This window comes from Aptenodytes forsteri, unplaced genomic scaffold (assembly GCF_000699145.1).
Source record: "Aptenodytes forsteri isolate BGI_AS27 unplaced genomic scaffold, ASM69914v1 Scaffold96, whole genome shotgun sequence".
NCBI classification, from domain to species: domain Eukaryota; kingdom Metazoa; phylum Chordata; class Aves; order Sphenisciformes; family Spheniscidae; genus Aptenodytes; species Aptenodytes forsteri.
The window spans coordinates 1,973,797-1,996,205 of record NW_008795029.1 but is presented as its reverse complement, the minus strand read 5'-3'; the positions used below and the strand labels follow the sequence as shown (position 1 = coordinate 1,996,205).

Sequence of the window (22,409 nt, the reverse complement as noted above, 5' to 3'; positions counted from 1 at the left end):
TAACAAGCGATAGGACGAGAGGAAATGGCCTCAAGTTGTGCCAGGGGAGGTTTAGATTGGATATTAGGAAAACTCTTGGGCTGCTGCTCCTTGTTCATAATTTTGAAACATCTTGGTGCTCTGGAAAGCCTAGAGGACATGCTTTTTTATTCCATAATGACAGCAAAGTAAAGATGGTCAGTGAGACAGCCAGCAGAAACATGGAACCCCATCTGAATGCTGAGGCAGAAATCCTTCTGAAGATCTGGTGGCCAGGGCAGTGCAGGGTCACTTTCCTGAACCTTTATTTTCAAATGCTTAGCTTCAAGTCCAAGGTAGTCATTATACTCCCTCTTTGCCACCAGGAAAGATTGCATTGCTCTCTCTCCTTCCTAGCACAGGTAAAACAGTCCTGTATCTTAAATTCGCAGCAGAAATCTCGCTTGGTAAGGTAGATAGTAATGAGAGAGTGCAGTGGATGGAGCATGCATTGCACCATCCCTGTGTTTTCTCAACTCAGTCTCAGAATGGAGACTCCTTGTGGGAGCTGGTAAGACCAGTCCTGTAGCACTGGATGTTTCTCAGTTCCTCTGAAATCCTGCCTGCCTTAGAGTAAGGCCTGAGATTAAACGAAGCTAGCGATCACAGCCAAATTCCTTGCTTAGTTTCGCCTCGCAATAAACCTGATCCTGTGTTACCTCCACATTGCATTGTGCTGAAAGAGCCCTTGTGATGCTGAATGTATAGACATTATGACAAGTCACGCGTGCCGCAGGGAAGTGCTAAAAAACCCATACAAATCCCCTACACATGGCTAGGTCAAATGCTGCGTGAACATTTTCAGCTGTGACTGTCTACTTTTGTTCTACAGGACAAAAGGTTAATAGACTGTGTTTCCTGGAGCTTGAAAAGCAGCTCCAAAATATACAAAAAGCTAACTCCAGTCAGTTATAAAAGCATACAAAAGTACAAATATTAACAAATTCAGGGAAACAGTGAGTAGTTTCTGACAAAGCAGAAGCTAACACAGTCCCCTGCTGGAAAAATACTGCAAAAACATGCTATTTCTATATTGCTCATTTATGTCTGCAGCAAACACAGAGCTATCATAGGCTGCTTGACAGACAAGAGATGTCTAACAAAACCTGAGCGACACACTGGCTAAGAAAAAAAAAAGTTTTGGGGGGAATCTCACCAGGCCTACATATAACATCAGATTGGACATTAGGAAAAGGTTCTGCACCAAGAAGGTGGTCAGTCACTGGAACAGGCTCCCCAGGGAAGCGGGCACGGCCCCAAGCCTGTCAGAGTCTGGACAACACTCTTAGTGGTGTGGTTTAGTTTTAGGTAGTCCTCTGAGGAGCAGGGAGCTGGACTCGATGATCCTTATGGGTCCCTTCCAACTCGAGACATTCTATGGTTCTATGATACCCGGGTGTCACATACAGCACGCCACGTTCCTGAGACCGGTGCGTAGCAGTAGGGAAAAGCTTTCTCACTGTATCAGTCTCCACTGCCTTTTAGATGTCAGCCTAAAACCATCCTCATGATCAGACTCAGTGCTTATGCAGACGAGAGTCAGAAGGATATGGTGAGACATGCACAGGACCTTACCTGCCCAAGCTTGTTAGCACTGCCACGTTAATTGGAAAGCCAGCAGGTATGCCTGCAGGTGTACGTGGCACAGCCAGGCAAATGGGGGACAGGACAGATTCATGGCCGCTCAAGACTGTTTTTGTGGTAAAAGCACAGAAGTGATCTCTGCCACGCATAAGGAGAGCCTGTGCATGTTCAACAGAGGAAGGGAACGAAATCTGTGAGAATGTTCAGGAACTAATGGGAGCATCTGAGCAAATTTTGGACTGCTAAGATCTGCACTATGTAAATAGTGACATAGTTGTAACTGTCCACAGTAACTCACTGAACTGTAGCTCTCATTTCCTTCTAACAACACAATTATTAGATTTGGGCCTGAATGGTGGCTTGAGGGAGGCACTCAAATGAACAAAAAGCTCAGGAGCTTAATTTAGTTCCAAATCCAGGCTCAGCTCCCCTTCCAAGATTATATTTGATTCCCATGGAGTAAAGAGAAAGCTCAAGTGCAGAGCACACAAGGTGAAATACGGCAAGCCTACATCCCTTTTCCAGATTATGAAGCATGCCTTGCAGAGCAAATTCATCTCAAATTTCATCTCAGCATTTCTCCAAAGTGCAAATTCCGCATTTCTGGGATTCTTCAGCATCAGCACTGTGGCACTCGTGGTGTACATACAGATACATACACATTTCACCCACAGCTCCTCTGACTATTTTAGGCCTCTCACTCCCCTAATCAACAGTTGTCACACGCTCCTTCCTTTCCCATCTCTTGCCCTACCATAGCAAGCAAAGGTGTCCTCTGCAATTAAGTTCTGCACATAGATTTCTCAGCCTACTAGGTGGAGCAGCTCCAAAAGGGTATAAATTAGATACCCCTTGGACAAGCAGCAGCAGCTCAGAGGCATAACCCTAACATGGGAAACACTGGTGGCTGCAGTCATGTGTAGTGAAAAGTGTCTCAAGATCTATTTAGACTGTTTCCTCAGAAACCCATCCCACTATAAGCAGAAATAACAATTTGTGATGTGCTGGTAGCAGGATACAAACGGTATCTTTTATCTGCTTCTTCTACCAACCCAGCCTGTAATATCACCAACTGCTTCAGCTCCAGGTTCAGCACTACCAGAGGAAGAGTGGCCAACGTGGCCAATTCATTTCCCTCTCATTCCCAGTTTAAAGGACTTCTGTAGCTCTCTCCTGACACCATCCACATCTCTGAACTATCAATCCTCCTCCTTCCACCCCCCAAATGCTGAAGACATTGATTGACAATGTATTTTCCTCTAGTTGTCAAAGCACACCGCACCCTTGGAAAACATTGCCGGTGCTTCTGGGTGGGCAAGCGACAACCACCTGGCAATAATTATAAAATAGAAAGTAGCTGGTCGAGTATTAACAGTAAAAATGCTTTTCATAAGCAATAATGAAACAAACATGGGTTTCACCTGCTGGACAACTTATATTGTGATTTGGAGAAATCCTGTAAGTGATTGAAAAAAATGGTCAGTTAAGGAAAGAGCAAGAAATTGGAAACTAGTTATCTTGCAAGATGACGGAGAAAACATTTTTTGTTCCCATCAGACTAACAGCTCCCTCTCACATCTGCCACAGTGAGCGTCTACCTTCCTAACCCTTCTCACTCCTGCCTTGTGTCCCAAGTTTGCAGGCAGAGTTGCCAATCTCAGGCAAACAGCGTTGTTTAAGGTAATGCTTAATGCTGTAATGGTTATTTAAGGTTTCAATGTATTACATAGTTTTTGTCTTTGGTCCTCACCCTGCAACTCTGTTTTTAATTGGCAAGAAATTAGTTCTTCCCCAAGACAGTCTGTTTTGCCTGTGACACTAATTGATAAATCATCTCCGTATCTTTATCTCAACCCACAAGCTTTTCCGTCTTATTCTCTCCCCTCCTCCTGTTGAGGAGGAGGAGTAAGAGAGCAGCTGGGTGGGCACCTGGCAGCCAGCCAAGGTCAACCCACTGCAATAAAACACACCCAGAAAGAAAATCCTCAAAACACTTCTTAATGTGACAAATAAATGAGGATTTCAAATTGTGGGGAAAACCTGTCTTTACAATGATGAACCAAGAGAAAATTTGGAAAATATGAGATTTCTTCTGACTACAGTTATAAAGTGTTCTCTGTTCTTTTTAAGTATACATCCTAAGCAAAAAAAAAAAAAAGTATTATTTCATATAGCTAAGCTCAGTTATTAATCCCTTCAAATGCCTTGTCCAAAGACTGAAGCCATCTTTTCAAACAACTGACTCCCTACACTTTCCATTACCCATCCCATCATCCTGTATAAAGCAATACCAATGATGTTCCTACCATAAAAATCACCCCCCGCTATTTCATGTGGCACCAGCCAAGTGAAGTCTCTATGATACACTTATCTGAATAGACCTGAAATTTGTGATAAATCATGCATGTAGACAAGTATTTATTTATGCGGCGATTTGATTTTCTAATGTTTCTTGCTTTCTTCCCTTTCATTATCTTCTGTCTTTGATCTCCTGAATCTCTTGCATCAATTTGCTATAGAAGACCACAAAAAGGCCCTTTCAATACAGTATACCAACTATTAAATAGAAGAAGTTATTTATATGAAAGGCAAAAAAAAGTAATTTTCCTTCTTAATCTCATAGCCCACGTATTAGATGAAATGTAACACTTCATAGGGTAGGGGAAAAATCATGGTTTAATTACAACAATGTAGCATAAACACTTTAGTAGTCGATACCAGGATATTATTGTGAAGTCTAACTAAGCTTGAGTTCTCCACAGATACCGTAAACAGACACTCTAATTTCCCTAAATGATTGGCATTAAGAAGGTTTATACAAAGGCGGTCAGTTGTTTAATCTTTAAGATGTCATGACATGGTGAGACAAACACGCATACATCAGTAAGTACAGAGAAATGTTATGCTACATTTTGGACAGTTCAGAACTGAAAGTGCTTCACATCTATAGGATAAGAAATGGCTTCATCTCCTCATCCCTAAATGATGAGAGCAAAGAAATAACCTTTTAATAGGTTAAATAAACAGTGCCCCATTTATCCATGCTTATATAAAGTTTCCAACAATTCAGAAGGTCCATGGTGAAATTTACAATCTATATACAGTATAACAAATTGTCAAAGAAAAAAGTTCAGATATTCCTTGGTTCCCAAAAGCCTGAAGTTCGCTCTCTGCACTAGAGACAAAAGCTACCTACAATATTAGGTGGGGTTTTTTTCTTTTTTTTTTTTTTTTTTTAAATTAGTCATCCCAATCCACTTTGAATAAAATCAGTCCTTAAGTCTTGGTCATATTTGACAACTGCTTAATCCCAGTGTTTAAGGCATGTTCATTAGATGTCAGTATAGGGGTACTGTCAGAAATGATAATCATCACAGGTACTAAGAGTCAGCAAATTTACACAGCAACACCACACTTTAAAATATAATGTAAAAAAAATTGTTATGATGGAAGTTGTTCCTGAGTTAAAATTTGCTAAATACTGCTAAGATCCATGTTTTCCTTTTATACTCCTTCCTCTGGAATGTCCTTTCACATATGCTCAGTTGAAAATTAAAATTCACTCTGAAAATAGCCTGAATGTCAGAAAGTAAAAATGTTAGCAAAATTCTAATTATATCAGCATTCCCAAACCTAAATTTAGCCAAGATGCTATGAATTTGCAGGGTTTAGTATCACTTAGCTTTTAGCAAGAGTATTTTCTAAATATGAAGATAATTATAAATGTCAGTCCACATTTTTGTGCAACTGCAAACAACAGGACAAGATTTTGGTATCAACAATTATCATAAATTTAAAAAGTTCTGTGAATATATATAAACTCTGATATTGTAGACATTTTTAGTTTTCTTATCCAGTCTGCTCCTTTAGAATTGAAGGAAGACATTTTTAAATTGTAGGAACACAAATTAAATACCTACAGATATATTCCGCTTTTTAAATCGGACAACTAATTGTCTATTCAGATTCTTAAGTATCCATTCCCACAGAATTGTTCCTCAAGTATGTAACCATTGACATTCTTTCCTATTTAAAAAAGCTGTTCTTGGCTGAGAAAAGTGGATAGCTTTAAAAATAGGTATTTCATTAGATTCAAAATGTGCATGACAATTCCTACCACCCGAATCATCCTTGCTCCAAGCCACTGAAGTTCATGTAAACATTTGCTCAAGTCCGAGCATTAAATTTAACAGGAGTTAAAGGGCACTAGAAAATCAGGATGACAAAAGGTGTGACTCAGGTCTGTGCTATACCTGCACTTCTGACTGTCAACTGAAGAAAAACCCCTCAGAAAATTGCACTGTCTGGAGTTTGATCCAAAGTTTGCTGACATCAATGAAACACTTACAAACGAGCTTCAATGGGATTAGTATTTTAAGTGCTCCAACTGAAGCTCACCGTTTGCAGTGATGTAGCATCTCCTATTTTAAATACAAGAAAGGACTGCAGTAATTGCACCTATCAGACTCGGCAATAAATGTTCATTTATGTATTTTCAAATGTGTCAGCAGTGCAAATTATGAATTACAGTGTGATTAAAAAAAAATCTTATTTCCAGGTTTGTTTCCATTTAAATCCTAGTAGGACAGAAACCAGCAACACGCTGAGAAAACAGGGTGGGAAAGGAATGACTCTGTTTGGAATTCCCAGACTGTGGAAGCAGAGTCTTACATAGTGGTATAAAAACAAAGCTCTGAACGAAGTTTGGCCTAGCCTATGTGTCTTATGCACAAAGGTTAGCTAAAATTTAATTGTTGTGACCACAAAATATAAATAGCAACAATTTATTCACAATAATCTGGATTAGATTAATTTTTTTGCTTTAACAAACTGTATGATCTATTAAATTATCAGCCAGCTGTATGTTTAAGCACAACAATAGAAAATGTAGTACGTAAACACCTAAAAATCACAGTCATAAAAAGCAGGCAAGTACATCAGTCTTTTGGTGGCCAAAGCACAACAGATTAGTCTGCCAAACAAGTGTACGTGAACGTAAATCATGGGCATTAGTTTTGTTAAAAATTGTTTCTACTGTCAATAAACAGTTTTCTGTATTTTAATACTGTTCTTAAAGAATTGTAAACTGTTTAAAAATGTATGCACAGACATAAATAACAGTAAAGGATTTAAATACAGTGGTCAATAGGAAAAATAGGTTTTTAAATTTGCATGTGTGGTGAGTGGGTAATTTGGAACAAATCCATAATTATCCACAAAGAACTCTGACCTTTCTTAGGTAAGACAGTACTGCCATCATTTCTAACACTTGTGACCATTATAATAACAAGAGAAAAAAAATAACATCAGCCCTGATACATCAATCACATATGCATTCAAAATTACAGATATTTACAAGAAAAATATATATTTAATTAAAAAGCCACTGAAAAACATGGACTTTTAGTCAGGTGCTGCACTTTCTGCAAAATGAGGTAATTTAGATGCAAACAAATTAAGTTTAGTAGAGATCAGGATCCATGGTCTCCACACTTAAAGTACAGATTGCTTCAGTAAATGACTTGACTTTTCTATATGTTCAGAGCAAGAAATCACTAGATCCAGTTAAATCCTGTTTTGTAGTGCTCTTGATGCAACACTGACTAATGTCAGAAGGCTTCCCAGCTCAGTTTTACAACTGGTCTTTCAATAGAAAGAAGGGGAGGGGGGGGAGCGAAAAAAATTAGTTATGTGTTGGTTTCATCCCAAGATGGATCATTCATGTTCTTTAGAACTTTTCTAACAAGCTTCTCCAAGTCCTTGCGAGCTTTTTGTTCTTCTTCTAGTGATTTCTTCATCTTTTTGTTATCCTGTTTAATAGAGACAGAAATATTAGTGTTTGGTTGGTTTTTTTATTTTTCTTTTTTGTAACAGATCTTTTCTGACCACACATATGCTGTCAATTACAAATTCTGAAGGCTCTTCTCAGTAAGATTGCTATTAGCTGTTCAAAAGCAAAGCCTTCTATTAAAATCTCACAAGTTACACGCGGTTACTTTACACAATGCAACAAACCCCACCAAATGGAAACTGAGCTATTTCCTATTTATACTTAGGGGTCCTTTATAATGCAAGTGCTAGTAGCAGATGGCCAATAATCTTGAATTCTTCTGCTCAAATCTGATCAATGAACAGTAGAATGTATTTGTTGTTAATGGAGAAGGGAAATGGAGCAGTAAGTAGAATAAATATCCCCCCTCAGAGCCTCCTGTGATTATAACTAGTTTCACAATCTCAGAAAAGCTTCTTAAAACGTAATGCAAATTAACTTGCTTCATTAGGAAAGTAAATAGTTGAAAGGAAGATCTTGAAAACCATTGTGTTATATAGAAGGTGTTCTGCGACTAAATTTTAAACCAGACAGATGACTACCAACAGTCTAAGGGGAGTCTGAATTTCAAGGAACACCACCACTCTGCGTGTATACTAACGAGTGAGTTAGTTCTCAATATTTAGCACCATCAGTTAATATTGCAATACCATGAACAACAGGACCGTAAGGATGTCACTGACCAAACCACAGTAATGCTTACATTGTTTAATCCTGCACAGGCCAAAGTGGTGCTGGCAACAGTGGGGAAGCAACCAGAAGATAAGACAACATTATATTAAGGCCCCAAGACAACAAGTCTACAAGCGTTTAACAAACACAGGTCTGCAATCCAGGGGTCCCACTGGACTCCCATCAGCTGTCATTTACAGACATTTCTAGAAACAAGATGGGATCAACAGCTGCCACCTCATTAACTCCATTCCCTCCTCAAGTCTGTTGAGAAACTCAGAAATTTCATTCTTTTTTTGTAGGTACAGACTTAATTTATTTTCAGTTATTTATTTACTGCCAATTCAGGACTGTACTATTCAAGTGTAGTGCCTGGGGAGCAACAGCTATGAGTAACCTACGGAAGCTGCTATGGGAGGGATCCTACTTTGCGTGGTAACTCTACACCAACCAGTGCACACACTATATACTCCCAGTGAGCCTTTATCTATAAAGCCCTTGGTCACCTGGGACCTTCCCAGCTCAGAGACCATTTCGGCCACTTCTCCAGTTGGCAACATCACAGCAGCAGACCAATAAACGCTTCTACGCTGAGATTCCTGATATACAAAAAAATGAACCCAGGCTTTGGAAGATGTGAGATTCTGAAGAGACCATCTATTTGGAAAGGCACCAGAAAAGAGAGCTGTTGCTTGAAGTTCAGGAGAAGGTTACTTTTTGTTTAGGGTCACACAAAGATCTGCAGGGCCTCAGTGAGGCAGCATGTTTATCCTTTGTACAAAAGCAGCCAGGCCACAGGAATATTAGTGCGTTATTATTGCTGCTTGTATTACGTGAATTGTATTTTTAAAAAGACTGTCAAATTTGCATCAAACCTGGGATACGCATGCTTTATGTTGAAGACAGCAGAATTTAAATATTTAAGACATCAACTGTACTATTTCAAGGAACATGCATGACAACCTTAGAAACACTGGGCACGCTTACAGATGGGCAAAGAAATCGGATTCACATTTATAGCCCAAAGCCTAAAGTAATTTGAATACAAAGCCATTTCACATTAACCCAAGAGATTTTATCCAACTTCTTGAGTCAGAACTGTTAAGGTCAGTTAGCAAATTCACACATTGGAGAGTGAGGATAATTCAATGCGTTTTCGCCTACACATTAAGCAATGACTACGTGCAGCAGCATTAACATGGTTTAAGCAGGCTGTGTACTGACAAGAAAAATATATTTTTGAACAACTCCTTCTGAATACTTAAAACAAGCTTAAAACACCAGCTGTAACCCCCATACCAGGAACTCAGGTGAGATCTTGCACAATTCCCACACGTGACAAAGCAGCACCCTAAGCTAACCTGAAACCCTCATTAAAAAAAGGCCACATGACAAAGGACTCATCTCTGAAAATGAGAGGTTTTAAGAACTGATTCGTAAGAGGTGTTCAGGTTACTGACAGACCATTAATAAAGGCCTAAATAGATGCAGACGCTTGTACTACTAAAATTATACATTCTAGAGCAAATACTATTTCACAGTCTCTATAAGCTTGCTGGTGTTACAGCAGAACTGAATTTGCTTAACGCTTTCAACATTTCACAAGTTGTAACATCCAACAATAAATGAAACACAGCTTAATAAGTCACCTCAGAGAGAGGATACTTAATGCTGTTCTCAGAGGCTGGTGCTCCAAGGACCGATGACAACCACAAAAGAGGGTGCTTTTTGTCAAATTGGTATGTTTTACTTTTAAAAGTGAATCTAGTCCAAAATTAAAGTTCATTCCTGTCAAAGTGAATCAATTTACAAGCCGTATTTATTTTTACAATAAGCCTTCCATCTTTCCATTCTCCATGTTTCTATAAATGTAGCAAGTTACCAACCTGTCTTAACTCCTGTACTTCATCCTTTAATGCATATACTGTGTCAACAAGGCTTCTAAAATGAAAAAAGAAGATGATCTGTTACAACGGTTTTTAGATATACATGTCTAAATCTATTATTAGACAAAATTGTTAAATGAAATGCATTAAAAACAAACAAAAAAACACCCCACAGCTAACAGCTAATTTCAAACTTGTGTTGAAAAAAATTGACTCTCATCCTGATTTATATTCAGTAAGGCAAGGACCTGTTACCAGCTTCTGTGACAGGATACACCTCTCAAGTACATATGGACCTATACCGGCTTCTGTATTACAGCTTTCTGTAACAGAACCGTATTTATTCCAACATACACCTTACCAAAAAAATAGAATGACGCCACACACTAACTAGAAAGATGACACCAATTTAATATTGAAATCCTACAGCACTTGGAAAAACCGTTTACAAGTGAAACATATAACTTCTTGGCACGGAAGGAGTAAGTTGCATAGCATATACAAAGAAACCAGACTGCAAGCATTTAAATGAAGGCCAGCTGCACTTAAAGGACTGGCAGCATACTCCAAACAGCTCTGTTCCCTACTACAAATATCATACACACACTATAATGGGAAACGGGAAGAGGAAGAAGAGTGCAAAGTTTACTGGTTTAATCCATCATTCATTAAATGTTCTCTTACTTCTCTTCTATAACAGTCTGACCATTACTTTTAGTTTCTTCTACAATAATTTTTTCTTCTTCTGGAAGCAGGACTTGAGGAGCTGATTCTTTACGGGAACCTGTTGTAAAAATAAATTACAAAATGAACAACTCACAAATATTGCTGGGGCATTTTAAAGATTATTATTTCATTCATTGCATGATACACCTGCATGACCAACATATATCACATTCCATTTCCCCCTTCCCTGCACACACACAAGTTACTGACACATTTTTTACATTTGAAACCACAGCCTTACAACAACAAAAAAATTGACATTTCTATCTGCTGCTGACATAGCTCTTGTGTCATCGATGGGGATGCTACATCGTTCAATGAACAGTGCACGTTCAACTATCAGTAAAAGCTATACAAAGTCACCAGAGCTGACTCAGAAAAAGCTAGATGTGTTTAAGTAACAGTGATTTAAGCCTCAGGGACAGATTCTGATCTCACACTGATACAAATCCAAGAAACAATTCCACTCTAAACCAATTACTCTATCAGTAAGGAGCAGAACAGTGGTATCAAATGATACAGTGATGGAAGAAAAAAAAAAAGTTAAAACCCCTTTCCCCTGAAACACTATAAAAAACACAATCGTATGTGTGCGCGCACACACACACTTACAAATAGCCTTTTAGTCCTATAATAAATTCCTATCCAATGAAAAACATACTTTGTATTTAATAGATGTTTTTAAAAGCACTTAATGGTTTGACAATAAAAACTCAAAACGTTCCAACATCTTCAAAACATTTTCCACAATCATTGCAATTTATAACATCAAGATAATCCATATAGATTCTAAAAAAGTAGCTCTGAATAGAAAAATCTACAGCTCAGATTTGTGCATCCATTCATACATACATAAAGTATGTATTCTAGAAGTGTTTTTTAATTAGGCTGCAACAAATTACAAGCTTTTTTTTTTAAAGGCGGCCTGTAAATAAATTGCTGTCTAAGCATTTGTTCAGAATTCAAACACAGCAGATAAGGCATTAAAGTTCTTGCATATTTTAACCAAGATATCAGTTCTAACACACAAGGTACACTTGCCTACCAATTCATTGTAATGAACTTTCATTAACCAGGAATGTCTTAAGTCTAGTACAGTTTCAACTGATAACTAGGTACTACAAGGTGCATGCCCGTCAGGAGAAATTAGTTAGCTCTTGCTGAACAGCTGCTTTGTGGTAACAATGCTTTTCTTTTATGGTTCATGATAAAATACATAATCTAAACACACAAAAAATGAAAAAAAATCAAGCTCATCGAAAAATACTAATTTCCCTAACAGCTGCACTCTTGAATTCTGAACAATGAGCTTATAAGGACCGTAGTTTAGCAGTACGTGTTAAGCTACTGAAACTATTTTAGCAAACAATGACAAATGTCCTTTAATGAAACGGTTTCCTTAAGCTGACAGTAAAGATCTACTGTATCAGTACGTGATGGTCAAAATTTTATGGAATTAAGATCACTGCACATTTGAGAACAGAATCTCATCCTTGAAAGCTCCAAGTTCTTCATCTTACAGAGAGAAGAAATCTTTTAAGGGTTAATACCCATCCACTCCCACTTATTTTCCAGGGAATGAACAACCTGTAAAACAAGCACATCCAAACTCTGTATGGAGCTCAAGGACATTTCCCTGTTTGCGCTGTCAATCTCTAATTGTAAAAAGTTGTCTTATGTTTATTTCAGTTAATTGGTTACTGCTCTGCCTTATTATAGCCCAGGAGGTAACAAAGAACACTGAGCTCGATGTTATTTTAGTAATTAGTTGGCACCAGCTGCTACCAGATCACTACATTTTGGGTCTCTGTACCAATGTGGAGCACCTCAGCCCTGCACACGCTGAGGGAGACACTGACCAAAGGGAGAGAACTACCATGTGTTTCTCGACCATGACTCCCTTCAACCACATTGTATTTAGCTCTGTATAGGAGCTGCACCCAATTGTCTGCCTGGTCAGAGTAACATGGGTCCTTGCAAAGCAGGAGTAGACAGCTTTAAAAAAAAATGTCCCAGCTGTACAGTTATATACACACATGCATGTAAAACAGATGTCTACACCAGCATATCTTGATGTATGTACAGCATAGCACAGTAAACACTTAATACTACTGAGACACAGAATGCAGTTTCATTAAAAACAAAATGTTCACCAACATTATACACACAAGGAGACCACACAGTACACATACACGCTTACACGATGCAAAACTGTTGCTGTGAACACTGACCTTCCTGTGTCACAAAACATTAACTACCATGGAATTCAGGACATCACAAGTTTCGCTCTCGCCTTCATTGCTCTGATACCCTCGGTCATGCAACTTTTTTATTTCTATCTCAGAACCCTCACTGCTCTTACAGCTTGTACTTATGCAAAAAAACCCAAGAAAAAACACAACGCCCCTCTCCCCCCTTCCTCCTTTATTTTGGTTTGCTTTTTGTGAGTTTTGGCAGGATTTTTTTTTCTTTGTTGTGGATTTTTTTTCCTAAACCCCACAAGCACTTGCTAAGTATCAAAAGGTACAAACACACAGCACATCTATCCTGCAGCAAAGGACCCTGTCATCAAATGAGTACGTGCACAGTAACATCAGACTTGATGTTCTAAAGGCAAAATGAAGCTACTTCACTGCCCTGCTTTTCCGCACCATTTATGCCAGAAGCTGCTCTTCTTTAAGATGCATTTTCTGGCAATTATGTGTTTAGAATGGACTTCAAGCAGAGTCACCTCATTACTGGCACTTGGCAATATTCCCTAAATTGTGCCTTGTGCCTCCACCAGGTTCTCTATGTGACCATTTCTCTCCAGAAAAGTTTACAACCCACAGCTTTAGGACATCAACAGAGGGTTGTGTTATGGCACAGCGGGGATTTCATGCAGAGTTGTTCTAAAAGGACGGTCCAGGAAGTTGCTGCATCTTAGAGAATCCTAAGCACCTCTTTGGGATGTATTCCACATTTTCATGAAGTAGTGCAGAAAAATCAAAAGTTACTTCAGCTTGCCATATCTGCCATTCCTCAATCCTAAATGTGCAAGTTTCGTGCTGAATTTTATGAAGAGACACTACTCAGTCTCGTTCCAAGTCAAACAAGCCAAAAGACAATGTTTAAATTGACCTCCAACAACTCTGGCTCTAAATTACCTTGAGACAATACAACCAAAAGTACTAGTTTAAAAAAAAAAAAAAGATGGACAGCCCCCACACACCCACAGCTTTACAAAACAGGGTTTCATTTTGTATTCTTTTCCTTTTTTCCGAGGTATTGAGGGAAGTAAGGTGGATGGGAGAAGAAAGGATGCTTGGCAAACCCAGTTAACTTCCAGATTCACAAACAAATGTTAAGGCTGAGTAAGTTGCCATAACTTTTCAATGGGGATCTCCTAAATCCAGGGTCTTGGAAGAATGACCTTACTGTTTAGAACTCTGTTACATATTTAAGGCAAAACAGCTGACTACTATGATCCAGATTCAAAGTTTCCATCAATTAAATTCCACCAAGAAAATAAAGGTATGTATTCAGTATTAGTATGTCCCAGCCCTACAGTGGAAAATAAAGAATTACAATGCTTATTGCCAATACCATACCCTAAATCATAGGTTTAGCAAGTTTAGCCTCCAGAGTAAGGCAAGTAATAACATAGCCCACCTGGCCTTCAGACCAGGGCTAGAGACCTTAGCAATACCCACTATGTAATGTGGTGCAACACCTGACATATAAGAACAGGCCTGTGGGTGAGAGCCCCCTGCTTCTAGTTTTCAGTGTCTGATCCCCTTTCCAGCCTAATCAATCAACCACATCAGCAAGCAGTTCTGAGCATTTCTAGAAAAAAAGGAAAGCTGAAACCTGTTTGGATATTTATGCGGCTGAAAGATTTCATGACAGAAGTTCACTTTATACCTGTCTGAAACTGGTAGAGCATCACTCCTAGCCCTGGAGTACGATCTTAACACCAAAACGGGAAGAAACTAGGGCGCAGACTGAGGTCTTGACACCAAAATGGGAAGAAACTAGAGTGCAAACTGAATGCCACAGAGGCTCTCAGTGATGTCTGTTTGCAAGCATAACTGCACAACCCCAGCCTTTTATTCACTCTCCTCAAGAGGGAGCGTGACATCTTAAAAAATGGTTGATATAGTACCATGCTGGTTCCTGACAGAAGCCAAGCTTCAGAAGGAGCTGTACTGGTAATCAGTCTGGTCCTTCATTCTGAATCTTTTAGCAGGCACACGTGGAAGAAAGTCCAGAAGTTCTGCACAGATCTTAAGACACCAGGCAGATGGGAAGGAAGAGAAGAAGGGGGATGAAATTCAGATACCTTTTCACTTTAACCAGATATTAAGTCTCCGCCTATGTTCAGAGACCTTCTCTGTCCAGGAACCATTTAAGCCAACAGTAAAATGGAGGTGGGTATTCACATCACCTACTTTTAAGTAGCTAACCTCAGGGCCTCAGTTAAAAGCCAGCTCTCCCCAGTCAATCAAGAACAGGGTTCCTTCCTCCAGCTGGCTGTTTAGAGAAGGCTCAACCCAGGTACTTTCACACTGATAATCTACAAAGTTTGCCTTCTTCCAGCGACTATGAAGGTCGTAATTAAAGCTACGAAAGTTAGACCTGTGGTGATGGTGGTTAACTTTCAAAAATGCACGGCATTATTTGAGGCCATTAGCAATGATTCAATTTTTAAGTATTGCTGTTTTCTTCACTTTTTCCACACCTTTATCGTGATTAGGAGAGGTAAGAAGGGGAAGAAGGCACAATAAAGGTCAAAAATTAGAAACAGTACTTGTAAATATATAATTATGTTTTTCACCAACTTTACTAGGCTCTCTTCAAAAGCTAAGCAACTCTTTGAAATTATTTGCTTGAGTTTCAAAGACAGAAGTCTGAATTGCCACTAAAAGACAAATATGTGCATACACAACTGTTTAGATCTACCATTAGCCACCGGTATGTACAGACATGTAAATTTCCTGGAGAAGCAAATGTTGGACAAAAAATAATTACTACTTGTCATTTAAAACATTCAGTATTTCATTGCATTAGTTATATTGAAGATGTTAAAGTGGATGAGCAGACCTGCCAAATTAACCTTCTCTTCCTCAATGAATTTTTGATGAAGTCCTAAAATGAAGAATCCTAAAAATGGTGCTCCCAGACTCTGCGTGCATTGAGATTTGAGCATTGGGAAGAAAAAAAAAAATCCTTCATGCTACAGATCTGCCGAAGTCAAAGGGGAGCCCTTTAATATCTTCTACAGATTACAAATCAGAATCCAAACATCAGGCCAAACTTAAGTTTACTGTATGAAATACACCTTTTTTTGCAAAGTCTTGGGAGTATCAAAAAAAGTTTTGGCATGAAGTGGTTTTTTGTTTTGTTTTTTAACTAATAGTGATACACAAATAGGAAAAAAACCCACATGACTCAGATGACAGATCTATGCAGTTTACAGCAAAATGTTTTGACAAGTAAAATGAAAATAATTAAAGTGGACTGAAACACATACAACTCCATATGTAAGTCTTAGTCATATAAGAACAGAATGAAGAGTTTGAAAGACAGATACACCATCTGAAGAAGTGCGATATTTCTAAGACAACATTTGGAAAGAGCTATCCCACTAAACTTCCTGTATTTCACTAACCAATGCAGAAACTTCCAACCAGAGGGCTGCAGGGCTAAAACTAGAGTTGCTACAATCATAGCAAAAATGTTATGACCGTTTAATAGAAGTAGGCAATTACTTTGTTTATTCTGATGTAAACTTTTTAGTATGTATATTAGGTTATTGTTTTATTTAAATTCACTCAAATACGAGCATCTTTTAAGTAGAAACACTAAAGATAACTCTTGTTTTAAAGAGAAAAATGTTATAATATTAAATCTTGAAAATATGTAAGGTTATAGAAACCAATATCATATTAATAAATTTTTTCTCTGGTAACAGGACCTGCAGAAGTAGTTTTTAGATTGTTCCAATAATTCAGCTCGTGCTTTTACTGAGAATACACCAATTCAAAAAATGAAAAAAAGAAAATAAAATCAATTAAGGGGAGAGGGAGGCAACAGAAGAACATTCTATAGATGGCAGCATCTCTGAATAGTTATTTTTAAAAAAAGAGGATACAGAAGGATACATACTTCACGTTACATTGAACTTCTTGTAGTTGTCAACTACATTAAACAAAAGATTACACACTTATGTCAAAAAAGCTCTTTCACTTCAGCATTTGATTCCTCCGGGAAGAAGGGAGGGAGAGAAAGGAGGCATGGGGAGAAGAGGGAATTAAGTGTTAACTTACAACTTATGCTGTCCTTTCCCCCTGTGTAATAATTGAATATTAAAGTCACAGTCTAGCAAATGCAAAATTTATTTCAACTGTACATAACAGATGTCCTTTTTATATAAAACAAAACACTTAATTGATATATGCAACCACAAACAATATGCATACTGTACAGTACAATGTAACATTCAGATATACATCCATTTTGTATTTTCAAAAGGCAGTCACCTACTAAAGATGGCTTCTCCCGTTCACAAATGAAGTGCACAATATATATTTTTTTTCCTATGTTTTACGCCACTCTATACACATTACTGTGTTTTGGCAAGATTATGCAAAACACCCAATTAATATTGGTTGATTTCAATTTATGGCAAATACTAATTTATGGAAACACTGCGTAAGCCATGGGAAGAGGGGCTGACAATGGCTTGAACCTACCTTCTAATTCAGATTCTCCATCCTTCCAGTGTATTTGTAACTGTACACATATAATTTACAGAATTGCATAAACATAAGGTACTATTATTACCATGACTAAAGTTCCACAAAAATAGAAACACTGAACCTTTGGACGGAATACCACCATTTCCACATTTGCTTTTTTTCTTTTTTAAGCATGTTGCATTAATACTCCTGATCAGTTCACAATAGCTTATGGCCTGTAACACTGAAGACATGGAATGATTTTAAATGTGCGGTGACATTAATATGAGAGCTCCTAATTATGATAACAGTTAATTACTTAAATGCTACAATAATTAATGGTGGTAAACTGTCAAAGCTTTGGTGCATAGAAAGTCAATAAAATCTTCGGATCTGGGTAACAAAACATTCTGTGTGATAAGGAAAGTTCAAGTGCAACAACTGTATTTCAAACTCATATTTACACTATATAACATGAAACAGACATAAAGGAATTATTGTTTATCCAATGCAGAAAACATTATTCAACTAGAACACCACAGCTTAAGAAACAGGAAAAAAACGATCCATACTTTCCATATATGTTAAAAAAACAAAAACTGACTGAAAGGAAGAGGGGAGTGAAGTGGGTTACAAATGCGCTGTGGAATGGTATGGAGCACACGTACTTATCTCATTTCTCTAAGCAACACTCCTCCACTTTGAAAAAAGTTCAATATACACAAGTTCCTGGTCATTACGTTAATATAAGACTACTAGTAAAATGTACCCCTGAAAACCCTCCTCGGTAAGCACTGCTGCTTTTGTTAGTCAGATTTTTGAATGCCAGTAACAGTGAGAGACGATAAACCAGATGATCAAAAAAGACTGAATGCAAATCTGCAGATGTGAACTGCTTTGAAAAAGCTTCTCCATACTGACCACCTTCTGGAATCATGCACGTCTAGCAATTACTAACTTTCTGATCATGTAACCTGCAGAAAGGTATTGATTATCTTTTAAACAGTGTGATGAAGTTCCCAGGCGGCAGTTAATTGCATCATGATTATTCTGAACACGTTCATAGAGTAATACCTGAACGCTGGATAACATGCTTACTTGAAAAGGGGTAAGGGAATTGCATCTGGGGACCCTGCTGAAAATGAGAACTGTTTCTGTCCTTTCATCACATGCTTTCCCTAATGCTAACGAGATTTAGAAAACATGTCATTTTTGTTTTGATGCCAATTACGTTATCCACAAGACAGAACACACACACTTCACCCCAGCAGTGCCCCAGGTGCAGGTTCGAGACCTTCAGCTGTGCACAGCATGTCACAGTTCTCTGAAAAGCCAACACGACTGTAAGTGAAGAGCTGTTGCTGAAAACAAACCTGCTTGTGAGAGAAGTTACAAGACACAATAAAATCTGTCACAGACATGCTCCAAACAGTACAACCCAAAAGCCAAGCATTCTATTATTCAGAACTTCAAACAAGCCAATGTGATCGCAGTTGTACCTAGAGTTTCAGATGCTGAACACTCAAGCCTCCATCAGAGGAACCATTTTCACCTTGTCTTTTCAAGAAGAATGGTCAATTCAGAGTTGTCAGCTGTGTATTTTAACAGGCAAGTAAACATCTAGACCCTGCTTTCTGCCACGCTACTGCATACAGTAAAGTGACAGTATGACCATAGGTAACATGAGATTATCAAAACACTGCATGTAATGAGCATGGACTGCCAGGTTTTCATGACAACTGCCAGACTGGGGTGGGGGGAGAGCAGTGCGGTCCTTTGTATAAATGTCTAAGCAATGAAAAAAAGACAGCAGTATAAAACCAGAAATTTTTATGGATTAGCAAATGCTCTTCCAAACAAATGGGCCAGATACGTGAATATCTGAATGATTTTTACAGCTTTTGTACTGCTTATTTTTAAGCTGCACTTTTCTTACTCTACCACCTTTGCATTTTGTTAGTAATATGTAGAAAATCCAACCACTACCACTAAGGTATTTCCATATTGCTGACACTCAGCTCACAAACCAGTACGGTTTCAGTACAAAATACAAAAATGTGCTGTATCCAAAATAAAAAAAAAAGAAAAAAGGACCTCTTGCTACACTGACCAAGTCAAAAGAAAAAAAACAACAAACAACATTCAGAGCTACAAATTAACATCTGTCAGTTAAAAAAAAAACCCTCAAGAAATGTCATCCTTAACAGGATATACACTTTTTAGAATGACTTATTTGTACGTGTATTGAATTGGCAATAGAGCCTTCCACCAGGTATAACTGAAGTTTCAGAAGCTCCCTCAGAAGTTGTTAAAATATCACATTAAAGAGACAAGGAACAGCAAGAAAACATCTAAGAAAAGCAGGCTGTGATACAACAAGCATTTGTTAAGAAAAAGCTCAGAAGTGCATTAGTTCTGGTGAGAGATATATGAGCAACAGCTCTTACGAGATGTAGACCCCATTCTGTAACTATGGGCTGTCCATATACTGTCATAGTCAGAGTCTTCTGAGAGGTCTGAAGGCTCCAAACGAGAAAGACTACTGCGACGACCCAAGGAGTCTAGACTTGATTGGTCATCATCAGCCAAGACGTGATTATGCATCAGGTCAGTGCCTTGCCATGCTAAGGATGTATAGGTGAAATGAAATGGTGGATGTGGATAGGCAGAGGTGGGATGAGGAGGAGAACGTAAGGAATAGCCACAACCAAACACATGAAATAAAAGCAAAAAGGTGATGGGAAGAGAAGGAAAAGAGAAAATATTGTTAAAAAGGCACCAAAGTGGTTGTTTTTTTGTTTTTGTTTTTTTTTTTTAATTTGTTTGGGGTTTAGGTATAAATTACACTCAGCATGTAATAACATTTGAACTGTTACCATACAATTTTGAAGTGTTTTTTAAGCTTCTAAGCAGCCTCAGTTGAGAATTTTGAATAACCAAAATCTTGTTTGAAAGTAGATTTTTTGGAAGAGGGAGTTAGGTTCTTTTGAAGTATGGAGTCAGTTCTGGTCTGCGGGGATTTGACTGGGGACAGAGCAATAAACACAGTACACCAGCATGATCCAGCACTGATGTGAAAAGCAACAGCCCCTTCCCCACCACACATCTGTACCTCCATCCTTTCCCTCCCTTGCAATGACAGTCATTTCTACAGCTGCTTGGTGAGACAGGTCAGGGAACAGTTTCAGATGAAAACTAACCCTACAAAAGATTCTTTTTCAAGCAGGTAATTTCCCCACCAGCTCACAACACAGCCACAGAAGTGCTTGTGTCACCACTGTAAAGAGGAAAATGCAGGGGGAAAAAGCAAAGGTTCTCATGCAGAGCAGGGCTGCTGACTTTCTAAATCAGCAGCAGCATCTTGCACCCACTCAAGGGGACTGCCAAAGTACAGCTTTTCTGTGCCTGTACCCCTTGTTATTTGTTTAACCATGTAGTAAATTAACTCACAGAATAACAGGGCCAAGAGCCTAACAGCAACACAGTCTGGTCCATTCCAACCCCTCACACACCTCTTCCTATATGCCTCTATCTGAATCTGTCTTCCCAGTTAAATACTTTAAGATGTCTAGGGTAGTTTATCCAACAGCTAAAGACAATTTCTCTTTTTTTTTAAGGCCTGGCAATATCCAAGGACTAAAACCATATAAGTGGCCATGCTATAAGCCACCATACACACGATATTGCAAAAGATTTTAAGCCTTCATTTGGAGCAGAAATGCAAAATAAAATCCATATATAAGCAGCAGGAGAAAGTGAAACTCTGTTACTTTTATTTGCATGTCTCCCCAAATTAAAGCCCACATCTTCCCCACCCAAACAACTGAAAAAAGTTGCTCTGCTACCTTTAATGCCACTCCCTACCAGTTCGCACTGGTGCATAGCTCTGCTGAATTGACATTGCCAAAAGCAGCACCCCTTGGGCTTTGGATTAAGGTGCAGGAAGGAGAATTGCCAAGTGAATGCTGTGAGGGACAGGCAGAATATTAACACGGAGGTAAGAAAGGAGGATGTGAAAAAGGGGCATACTTCACAGGTGACAGGCAACTATTTCATTCTATTCTTCTACACTGACTACTGCTCCCACAGAAGCAATTCCAGCATGATTGGGTTTTTTCCCCCATTTCCAATTCCAGTCTACAAATGGATCTTCTGAAACCTAAAGTCTTAGATGACAATGCTATTCTTTCCAAACAAAGCAGCCGTGTGCTTAATCAATAAAAAGATTATTTCTTGCTGCAATTAAGAGCAAATAAAAGCTGCTGACTTCTGATGTATGCAATGATACCCACAGCACTATGTATATTTCTTAAATATACATAGAAAGGAAAAAAAATAGGCAAAAAAAGGAAACAAAAATCATATCCATTTTATATCTGCACACACACACACACTACTGTGCAAGTGCAAATGTTTCCCCAACCATTTCTTGTCACATTATCCTTGGAAATAATCAACAGATCAGTCAAGACATTTAAACAGCAATCATCTCATTTAATTTTGTTTGGAACAACAGCATATCTTCAGAATTCTGAACACATTCATTTCCTTTTATCCAATTAAACACACTACTGTTATGACTGTAGGGTTATAAAATAGATTAATATTAATAAAAATTATGTAATAGTATCTAATTTATGAAATTGACAATTTTATCACCTTGGAGACCTACAGTTCATCAAGACAGAAGAATTAAAATGAAGGTTTTTGCTGTTACTTCAAAAGTTTCTACAGTCTAATACAAGGGCCATATTCCCATTTTGAAGCACATACGAATACAAAGTAGCTGGATTTTTTCAAGGTGATAATAATAAGCGAACACGTATTAGGAAAATCCATGAACTAAGGTTGCAACTGCATTTTGAGACTTCTCAACTGTCAGCATAAAGTGCTTTTGCTTGGAAGCAAAACAGGCACAGAGCGCTGTGGTTAGCAGTAACAGTGATTAATACCGCAAATTTAAACAGCTTTAGT

At 38.3% G+C, this 22,409-nt stretch overlaps 1 protein-coding gene across 8 annotated transcripts in view; it reads right to left on the bottom strand.

Moving 5' to 3' along the window:
* Positions 1–4,260: 4,260 nt before the first annotated feature.
* Positions 4,261–22,409, bottom strand: part of ARHGEF7 (Rho guanine nucleotide exchange factor 7) — an 88,048-nt gene continuing 69,899 nt past the window's right edge. For 5 of the 8 annotated variants that reach the window (XM_009276065.2, XM_009276064.2, XM_009276069.2 and 2 more), the window contains 4 exons: positions 19,883–20,059; positions 10,675–10,774; positions 9,991–10,045; positions 4,261–7,412 (listed from right to left, as the gene is read on the bottom strand). In XM_009276065.2, the coding sequence (XP_009274340.1) occupies positions 7,290–7,412; positions 9,991–10,045; positions 10,675–10,774; positions 19,883–20,059 (455 nt within the window). In that variant the 3' untranslated portion in view covers positions 4,261–7,289. Of the gene's footprint in view, positions 7,413–9,990; positions 10,046–10,674; positions 10,775–19,844; positions 20,060–22,409 lie in introns of those variants that run through there. The other 3 variants (XM_009276068.2, XM_019471224.1, XM_009276066.2) reach the window with 2 other exon arrangements.